The 10640-nt window shown below is 32.8% G+C and overlaps 1 protein-coding gene across 1 annotated transcript; it reads right to left on the bottom strand.

Moving 5' to 3' along the window:
- Positions 1-7551: 7551 nt before the first annotated feature.
- Positions 7552-9762, bottom strand: LOC120160537 (indole-3-acetic acid-amido synthetase GH3.6-like). Its single transcript, XM_039170946.1, has 3 exons — positions 9399-9762; positions 8376-9304; positions 7552-8290 (listed from the first exon to the last, which is right to left on the bottom strand). Exons 1-3 carry the CDS (start codon positions 9719-9721, stop codon positions 7704-7706), a joined length of 1839 nt encoding a protein of 612 aa, XP_039026877.1. The 5' UTR covers positions 9722-9762; the 3' UTR covers positions 7552-7703.
- Between the last annotated feature and the right edge of the window lie 878 nt (positions 9763-10640).

The raw sequence follows: 10640 nt of genomic DNA, 5'->3' as shown, positions 1-10640 counted from the left end.
AATAAATATGAACGAAGATATATTCGATTTATTTATGTTTACAAAAAATATATTTAAAAATTCGTCTATATATTTATTAATCTATTCGTTTATCTGGTTTTTTTTTCTTTTAACTTTTTTACACTTTAAATATTGATAAAGCTACGGATTAAATTGAACACATTTTAAAATTTTAGAATTTAAACTGTAAAATTTAAGGAATTTAAGAATTAGTGACATAATTTCATAATTTTTCTTTGGCTTGTAAAAAGAGTGTGTTGGTTGTTGAGGGGACTCAAACTCGCGTCCCTTGGCATTGGTTCAGTCACGCCTAGAGACAGATGACAAATTTTATGTTAGACGGTAAACATTTAAAATTTTAGAGGAGAGCGAACTTATAAAATTCTTGAGATACAAAAACACATTATCAATAAAAAATATCTAATATATATGATACTTTGAAATTTTCACAGAGTGACTGCTTCCGGTACTCCTCGGTCCATCCCTAGTCACTCCCTTGCCACTTTGATTAGGTCTTACGTGAGTTATGAACCACCCTCAAAATCGTGTTAAACTTTCTTGAACGAAATCCTGGAGTCAAGGGTATGTAAATCCTATTAGAACGAACATATTCTTATCTGACTTTTAAGTCTGTATTTGTTGTTGTTTGGATGCTATATAAGTTCACGTTGAATGCTAAGTTTTATTTAATTTTTGTTTGTTAGTTTAATTTAACATTTTTGAATATATAAACAAACATATTTGTGAACACTAAATAAATATTTTGGTAAATGTTAAACGATATGTTGATAAACGCTAAACGAACATATTGACAAACATGTTCGCAAGCACAAAACAAACTGAACATGAACAACTTCAAAAATAAACAAACTAACATGTACATGATATTAAAAATTTAAACAAACATAAATCAAACATATACACCTTCAAAAATAAACAAACAGACACAACCATAACCTCGTTCGTTCAAGTCTGATTCATTTACACCCCTAATTGAGTTTTTTTTTTAATTTTTTTTAAGTGAAATGTAAGTTTAAACTTCTTACCATTCTAGTAGGGTTTGAATTAACTATGATCCTAGTTCAAATGATAAAAAAACGGAGTCATGAAATTTTTATATGTCAAATTTTGAAAAATTATATAAACTAATAACTACTATGAACATTTGATGAATCGATGTATATTATGATTATATGTAAAACTATTACAAAATAATTACATTAGTAACTACAAGATACATTAAACATGTCGGACAAACAAATAGAAACCTTAGGTACACAAAAGTTTACATGAAGCTAACATAATAATTAAAAAAAACCCACAAAAGTATCTTTTATTGTTATAAAAATGTGATATATCAAACATAAAATGAATAAAGATTACACTAGCAATAACACTTTCTAAACAAAAATGTTAAATTCCAAATCAATATTCAAGAAATTCAAAACTATAAAGATAATAAATCTTAAGATTTTCAAGGTTTTATGTCAATATTGTTGAATTAAGATCTATAATTGTAGGAACATATGTATAATGTTATTATAAAGTATGATACAAAATTAAGTGACCAATTATGTTATACGTGTTATAAATATTAAATTGTCATGAAAATAAAATACAGATACCATAAGTTGTATTTATAATACAAGTTTGACAGTAAAAGAAAGTTTTTATTCAAAGGAAAATCTATCTTCTTGGAAGATCTCTACCTGCTAATTCATTTCCGACAACGGAATCAAATATACTTTCATATATAACATTTAATTTATTTTCTTAATGATTTAATGTGACAAATCTTGAATTAATCTAATTTATCATATTATAATTCAAATCCCAAGTTTTTCAATAGAAATAAGCTTTTACATCAACAAATAATGTGCAGAAATTAACTTCGTATGAAAACTTTTTATTTTGAATAGTCAGAGTGATTATAAGATAGTATCTATTCAAAGTTTTCTTATTCTATTGACAACACTCTCACACCCTGCAGGTACAACTACTTGAACTTTTATCCTCTTGGAAGAATAATATTCCCTTTTATTACTGAATCCACATGATGGATTCAACTTCATATTATATATATATATATATATATATATACACGAGAGCTTACTTGCATATATGTACACTAAGCTTCATATGTATTTGATTCCAAAGTTCCAACATCGTCTACATTCAACACATATTCGAGCATGAATATACACGACAACGATCCTTCCAAATTATGAACAAAATTTAGAAAAAAAAAACCGAACTTTCGAGTCCATGAAACATATAGTTTACGCATGTCCAACGCAAGACATCTGAAATCTTAAAATACATGGCCGAAGCATGAAAATGGGCTTAACTGAACCAAGGTAGATTCTGCTCTGTGCTATGACCCAAAGTAGAGGTATCCCAAATGGCCGAATATATGAATTTTAAAGGGAACATAAAACGAAATAGCAATGCCAATACACAAGTACTGTCAAAATTTGGACTTGCCATGAATTATTACAATCTGTTGGAATATCTTCAAAAAATTTTAGTTTCTAACAGACACACATCACTTTTGAAAGTAACAGGTTTGAAAATCAACAACTGTCCCAACCACTCCTGGCCCATTTATTCTTCTTTAAAATGCTAAATATTTTTTTTTCTCAAACAATGGCAGTCAGTCAATGCATGATGAAAGCTTGCCGGTAGTGTCAAAACCATCTTGTTTAAGTAAACCAGAGTAGTTAGTAGGAAGAAACACCAGATAAGAAGATAATAATATTTATAAGTGTGGTTTAATTGACTAATGATTATTTATAAACAGTTTAAAGATTCAAATTTGTTTAATCAGTCGAATTTAGCGGTGTTAGATGGTAGGAAGACATGTCCAAAACAAGGTTCTAATTATATATTTGTATAATCATTGTCATTACAGAAAAAAAACCACAAATTGTCACCACAGAACCTGCCTTATATTCAAACTAGAACATTATCCATACCTAGTCTTAAAACTTGGTTGAATGTTAACTGATCCACCATTGATTACTGTTATCTGCTTATTAAACAATGTTTCGATCAGCAATCAATGATGTAAATTCCAGTTATTTTCAAGCTTTGTTTTTGCATGAATAATGGTTGTCCAATTCATGTTAGGGACAATAAAGAGTATTTTACGGCTTCTGCATGAATAATGTGGCTCAGATACATCAGATAAGTCTGTTTTATTTATTTCATGTTGTCCCAACTGTCGGTTTCATTACCTATTTTTCCGAGTGTTAATTGTTAGATTAAACAATGGTGGACGAAAACATTCCACCAGGATAACTGTTATCATTACTGAGAAACTGCTTCCTTGTCTCTCCAGGATTGGATACATCACATACAATTAATAATGTTTTAAAATGTTTTACCTTGTTAAAGCTCTTCTGCATATATCTTTTACGTGCCTTTCTCCTGCCTTTCTACCATCCGAAAACCTTAGAGAATTTATGAAACTTCTATTATTAGGGACCTTCGGAAGATAAAGGAAACGTCTAGCATTTATTGGGAAGCCGTAATTGGTGGATGTGATTTTTAACATACTCATGTGATCTATCAGAACTAAATCCATCACCAACTGATCATATTTGCCTAGCCTACTAATTTATGAGCATTTATTATGATCTTACGACTAACACACCCACTAAAAACCTCCAATAAAACCTCTTGATCGAGATCGAAAGACGAGATGCGATCTGAATGAAACTACCTTATCCTCGTTTTTTTATGCTCTACCTCTTTATAGAGACAAAATTTATTAACACTCGTTAACTGTTGATTTCTTACCAATTATAGTTCTCCATCTAAATCATAAGAGATGAATCACCGATAATCATAATAATCCATATAATCTTATCAATATAGAGTCTTTCCTTCAACTTTGTCAAAATTATTTATGTCAATTCAACTACCAAACCAGATATATACATAAACATATATAAAATTTTCCAAAACATGGTGACTGGGTGCTTCTGTCATATCTTTCATCACCCTTCAATTTTATGAATCAAATGTCTTTTGTTCTACTTTTCTGGTTTAACTTGCTGACGTATATTTTATATTTATGTTTTGTGTACGTATATTCGGTGATGTATTGAGTTTGGAGGTCGACTTCGTAAGAAAGTAAGATATTGACTCGTGTTACAAGAAATTTATCTGACACATATTTGAATATGAATATAAAATATATATTTCTATGAAACACGTACCAGCAAATAGGAAGACTGTTAGTCTGTTACTACCTGCGAATTGCTGTCATGCGAACTTATGTTATACGAGCCTTTAGACATGCAGAATGTATTTTGCGACCGACTATTAGTGATATCGTGTCGACTACTTACGATTTAGTGTATATATTTTGCATATGATCATCAGCGACCACGTGTATTGGTGTAAGTGATGTCATTTGATAATCAACCAATCTAAGTCATTACTTCTTAGGACGTCTAATTAATACCAATATCATAACAACTTGTTTTCAACACCTGTCCGAACCACTATAAATAATCATACAACAAAGAGTAAAAAAAAAACACTTATTCATCAGAAAATCAGACCTACATGATCAGAATTACCATCGTATCACCATCTATAATCGTTGATAACTTTACCAGTCAATAGGGATCCACAGAGTTTGATGAAGGGGATGGGCACCGGAGAGGGGAAAGCAAGGCAGATATCCCTCACGTGTGGGTGGGGCAGTTTCAAAGTCCATGATCTATGGGGCCACACGTGTTGTTGTCTGATGACGTTTTTCACCAAATTGGCCACGTGTGTGATTACATCAAAATAGCCTTCTAACATGCCCATACTTCACATTTCACGTGAATTTTGGGCCAACGTACATCTTTTTATTTATTTTCTTTGTTCGTATGTTTTGTCTTTGCGGAATTAGGCAGGATTGGCCCTTATTTACTTAGGCGCCCACTCATAAATTTCGTTCCAAAATTGTTGTCTACATCATGCCTATTTAGAGGGTTTTGTCTTTGAAATATATATATGCGCGTATTGGCTTATAATTAATTAATTTTTTTAATAAGACGAGGGCAATATTTTTTTTCTTCACAAGATGATTTTATTATAAATAGGAAAATTTATCCAAATTGTATTACTCATTAAAAACCTCTCTAATCCTAAATGAATAATAATAGTACATACAACCCGGATGGAACAAAATCAACAAACTTACAATCCAAATAATACGACTAAATAAAACCGGGAATAAGCTACTAACAAGAGACGAACTCGCAACTGCACTGCCTCACATAACAAAAAATGCAAATTTCACGTTTCTTAATCAGCATGATCAATTTTAATGTCAATCAATAATCTTTTTCAATAGAAGTTTTTTTTTATTGATTATCATTATATATGTTTAAGGATCAAGTTATCTGTTCAAGGATCAATTTTAATGTCAATCAATAATCTTTTTCAAGAGAAGTTTTTTTTTATTGATTATCATTGTATATGAGCAAGGAGGTAGAATATCTCAAATAATTGAGGGAGTTGGTCTCCAAATTAACATTTTCAAATCAAAAGAATCACTCAACCCTAATCTTAAAACCAACTAACAAAATAGAATATTTCGCCTTTAACTTGTAGTCTTTTAAGTGGTTGAATTTAGGCTTTCCTAATGGAGTAAGTACCACACACTCAACCATAAAATATATATCCCATGCTTAACTCACCTCATTAATTAAATGATCACTTCAATAATTTAATCAAAGTACCATTACACACACATTTCTGTGCCCCACTACATGAAATCATTGGTGAAGTTGCTTTCATATGACTTATCTTATGCCCTCATGGAATGGATTGTTAGCCCCTACCTACAAATCTACCTCATCACCCATTTGTGATTGAAAAAGAAAAAGAAAATAAAGGGGTGTGCTTACAACATTATGTTGGTGAAGTGATATTATTTGATTAAGGTTTCTTCTTTTTGGAAAATAAAAATGAAACCTTTGCATTTAATGACAACTAATATCAATGGCGGAACTTGGCGATAGAGTTTAGGATGGCCAATTTAAAACTTCAAAAAAATTAGAGGTTTAAATTAAAATTTTGAATAGTTCAATTTACATTTTTTTCTTCAAAAAATTGGGGTCTAATTAAAATTTTTAAAAAATTAGAATTTTTAAAAATTATGGGAGATGTTTAATTAAAAATATTCAAAAAATTAAAAATTATATTTAAGTACATTTAAACACACGTCTTTTTATATATTATAGTAATATATCAAATGATAATTGGATTAATCAAAGAGATTAAAGACAGTCTCTAGGTAGGTCACAATCTTTACCTAATTCAATTAAGCAAGATACTTTCATATATATTCTCATTTTCTATTGTTAATCTCGGTCATCTATTTTCTATTGCTAGTCTCAATTATCTATTTGCACTCATTCAACAGTCCTAAATTTATATAAAACTAAAATATTTTACCTTGTGTAGTTGGATCATATCCCATATATATTTATTAAAACCCTTTTCATCGGATAAAGTTCCATTGCCTAAAAAATAGTCACAATTGAACAATGGTGCTCAAAAGAAAAATCAGTGCCTAAAAGGCTACACCAACATACAAAAAAAAAGGTGTCACAACTACTTTTCATTCCCTTTTCAATTGCATTTTTCCTTTCATTATAAAAAAATGTTTCATTTTAAGAAAATTAAATAAAATTATTCGTGAGAATTGTATATACTCTGCTGTAAGTGCATGTCTGGAATCCTGAAATTGTTCTCCGAAAAAAAGAAGATACAAAACAGCTTTTGTTTATTTTTCCAGACATTAGTACAAACCAAGGGAACAGCCTCTGATTGTACCTTATCTATCCTCCTTCCCACTTTAAAGCAAAAGTCGGTGTCTCATCGGGCACTTGTTGTTGCCTTCTTCTGCTGTTCCTTGACCATTTTGTATGATTTCCTGGCCAGTCTTTGTGAACAAAATTCTAAGGGCCAAAGCTACACACATGTGGCTTACATTGTCATTTTTTGTCATATTCCTTTTCAAATGCACATGTATCTTTATAACCTTTGGTTTCATATGATAAAAATATCCTTTTTCTGTATATTTTATGTTCGTTTTACGATATATATATACACATAAACCGATGCTAATGGGCCTTTTTTTAATCCAAACCTGCTATTATCTTTTGACAGAGATTTGATTCTCTTTTTAATACAATGAAAAAGGGTATCCTTTGTTTCTTTCATTTCTAATTTAAGCTTACCAAACTTTTGTTGCATGGGTATTAGATTCCATGTTTTATTGGTCATTTGAAGTTTCGAACATGTCAAAAACAGTGGATTAACTAGTTTATTATAATTAAAAAGAGTTTAATGGATAAACACAATGAGAAAAAGTTGGTAAGCTTTTTTCCCCCCTTGAAAATGATGGGTCTTTATGGCAGTTGTGTCTCTTTGTTTGCCGTTTCAGCAATGGCACATGAGAGTTCAGTGGGCAGGATTCCTGGCTGGAATTAAGAACCAAAATCCCATGAAGTGTGATGATTATTAGGAAAATAAAGCAGCTAAACAAAAAGAGAATTTATTTTCATGGGAATGGGGAAGAGGTTTCCTTGAAACATGAATTGTTTTTGTACAATGACATGGCTAATCAAGAGTCACTATGCATAAACAACAGTTGAAAAAACTACTGATTGAGTGCTCCCCCTTCATTTCACTTAATTTGTGTTGCTCCATTGCTTGTAACCAGGAAACCATTTGGGACATTTTGGACTAAAGAAACAGGATGCAACCCTTGAGTTCAGAAGCTCGACAATGGGAGCGAATTTCACGCATCGTGGCGTCTTGTACTGGTTAATCGATGCACCTAAGCTAATGGCATAATCCATCAGCTTGTCGAATGTCCCTGGTTCGACGATCTTGATCTCGAGAGGTCCAATGGATTTGTCGCATACACGCCCTTGGCGATATACACTGTTGAGGGATTCTTCAATAGTCAAGCAACAGTCCTCAAAAACTGAAGGAGGAATTGGGGTGTTACCATTGAGACTAAGCTCCCAGTAGAGCACATAGTGGCCTGGAATTGTAGTGGTATCCGCAAAACTAGTGTACTCGGCCAAGGTTGCATCGAATGGCATCAAATGATTCACTGCATTCTTCACAGCATGTTGAAGTTCAACCTCATCAGTCTTATCAGAATCAATGGACAAAACCACATTTTTCCTGCAAATGAAATTGAATTGTGGTGCCTTGTTCTTGAACCCTGCTACCCTTAGCACATCACCGACTCTATATCGATAGAGTCCTGCGAAAACATTAGTTAACGAAAGTCAGTAGGTGAAAGCAAGTAAAACTATAGTATAATATTTGAAAAAGGTTTAACTATGTACCTGAATAAGTGGTGACAACAAGCTCATACTCCTGGCCAAGCTTAACATCAACAAGGTCAACCAGTTCTTGTTGTTCTTTCTCATTGAGAGTTTTGGGCACAGAAATGGAATTAGAGACCCCATTGTTCCTTTGAACCGGCAAGAACTCAAAGTAGGCCATTACGGGAACGAGAGTATAGGAAACTTCACTTGGCTTGCAAAGAGGGTTCAGGTTGACACCAAAATAGCATTCACTAGATGCATACATGGTGCAGACAAGAGGGAGGCCATTACTGTAATAATCAAGAGTGGGAATATACTGTGACATGGCCCCAGTCACAATCACATCCACATACTTTGTGTTAGGCCATAACCTTGTAATGATCCCTTGCCATGAATCTTTGCTACACTCGGCCTCGATGAAATCGGCAAGTTCAGGATCGGGTTTCAGGATGTTCATAACAGCCTCCCTGACAGAGGAGTCAGTGATTTGGAAATCAACGGTTCCTGTCCTTATATCATTGCAAAGGAGACGCCAATGTTTCTCAAGGAACTTGATGGCCCTGATGAAGCCAGAGGCGAAAACAGCTCCCACCCTGAGGACTTCCTTGTGTTGGCAAAGTCCACAAAGCATTTGAGAGTACATGCTTTGGTAAGAATCGAGACAGAGAATGGTCTCATTTGGGCTGGTGTAGTTTGTGTAAGGATCGTATGGCCTATCTTTGAAACGACTGCTTTTGTAGTAGCTAGTTAGAACCGGGCGTGCCACAAGGCCACCAGGTGTCTTGGCCTCGGATTTTATAAACAAAAAGTACATCCCTTTGCCCTTGTCTAGACCAGGGACAAATTGGCTCATAACAGGCATCAATAGGCTATAGAGCAGTGACCTCCTCCCTAGCTCCTCCTCGATCGTCGGCATCAGCTTCCTCTCCCCACCTGATGTCCCAGAGCTACAATAAACAAACCAGCAGTAGCTATAAAAACCAACACAAAACAAAACAGAGGAAGTAAAAGAGAAGGCTTGTTTCATTGTGATGTCCTAACCTTGTCAAGAACTCAGAAATGGGCTTAGAACAAAGGATGGGAGATGTATCACCATTGGCAATACGTTCAACATAAGGCTGGATATCCTCATAGGTGATGACAGGCATAATGTTTTTGAAACTATCTCGATCGGTACGACCATCAAGGCCATGAGTTTTCAGGTACTCAACATGAGCATTGCTCGAAAGGATCTCTTCCAGGACATCCTTTTGAACTTCATCAGGGTTTGAAGTCATGTCTTCAATGAACTGAAGGATTTTCTTGTTCTTCAACTCCAGGTTGTAATCTGCAGGTTTCTGTGTCATATTTGGTGCTTCTGGCATGGTTCCGATCTTTATTTCTTTCACTTTTCAAAGGGAGGAAAAAAGGGTTTGATTGAGGAAAGAGAGGAGAGGTGCTTAATACAAGAGATGGACTTATGCTTTTGGTTTATGGTGTGAAGGAAAAAGAAGCAAGAAGCTATGTATAAATAGAGGGGAGAGATTTTCAAGTTGCACAGATAATAGCACAAAAAAGGGTATATATGTCAAATAATCTTTTACTATTTATAATTTATTTTTGTCTCATTTGTTTTGCATGCCTTAAGATGAAAAAAATGTTATTCACAATTTAATTTATAAAAAACTATTTTTTATTAAATTAAGGCGATTACAATATAATATATATTCTAAGTACTCTAAATCATTTGATAATGAATGTTCAATCACTCTTGCAGTCGTTTGTGCTCGAATCTGTGACCTCTAAGAACAACAACGATTCTTTTAATCACTGAAGTAAATTGATTTGTACATAAAAATAATTTATTTGATTAAAATCATATTTTTTTTTATTTTAAAAATTTAAAATTATTATTTGATATACTCTTAGAACATATTATATAATTACATCATGTTTTATAGATTTAGTATTGATGGTTTATTTCTTAGAACATATTATTTGGTTGGTGCTTCATGTTTTGTTAGTATATAACAATTATATAATGTTTTAAGTTCATGTTAGAAAAAACTTATTTTATTTAATCAAAAAAAGAAAACCTATTTTACCGGGTAAAAATGTTTGACAGGCAATTCCCGGTAAACTCGCAGTGAAATCACCTGTACAAACGCGCTTGTACCGCGGGTGTCTCACAAAATACCGGCAGTCAAGTTAATTTTTTATTTTATTTTACTTTACTTGCAAAGTGCAGTTCCCGGTAAACGAAAAAACGGCGTTTACTTTCAAGTTCTCGCAAGATAATCATGT

The sequence above is a fragment of the Hibiscus syriacus genome, unplaced genomic scaffold, assembly GCF_006381635.1.
Source record: "Hibiscus syriacus cultivar Baekdansim isolate YM2019G1 unplaced genomic scaffold, ASM638163v2 tig00111392_pilon, whole genome shotgun sequence".
NCBI classification, from domain to species: domain Eukaryota; kingdom Viridiplantae; phylum Streptophyta; class Magnoliopsida; order Malvales; family Malvaceae; genus Hibiscus; species Hibiscus syriacus.
The sequence above is the reverse complement of the archived record's forward strand: the minus strand, read 5'-3'. Positions and strand labels throughout refer to the sequence as shown.

Bases quoted from the DNA above. Each gene is read 5' to 3' on its own strand.
- LOC120160537 (XM_039170946.1), bottom strand. From the start codon at position 9,721: ATGCCAGAAGCACCAAATATGACACAGAAACCTGCAGATTACAACCTG. The intron at 9,305-9,398 runs GTTAGGACATCA...TGTTTATTGTAG, and splicing joins ATTTCTGAGTTCTTGACAAG to CTCTGGGACATCAGGTGGGG. The intron at 8,291-8,375 runs GTACATAGTTAA...ATGTTTTCGCAG, and splicing joins TGTTGTCACCACTTATTCAG to GACTCTATCGATATAGAGTC.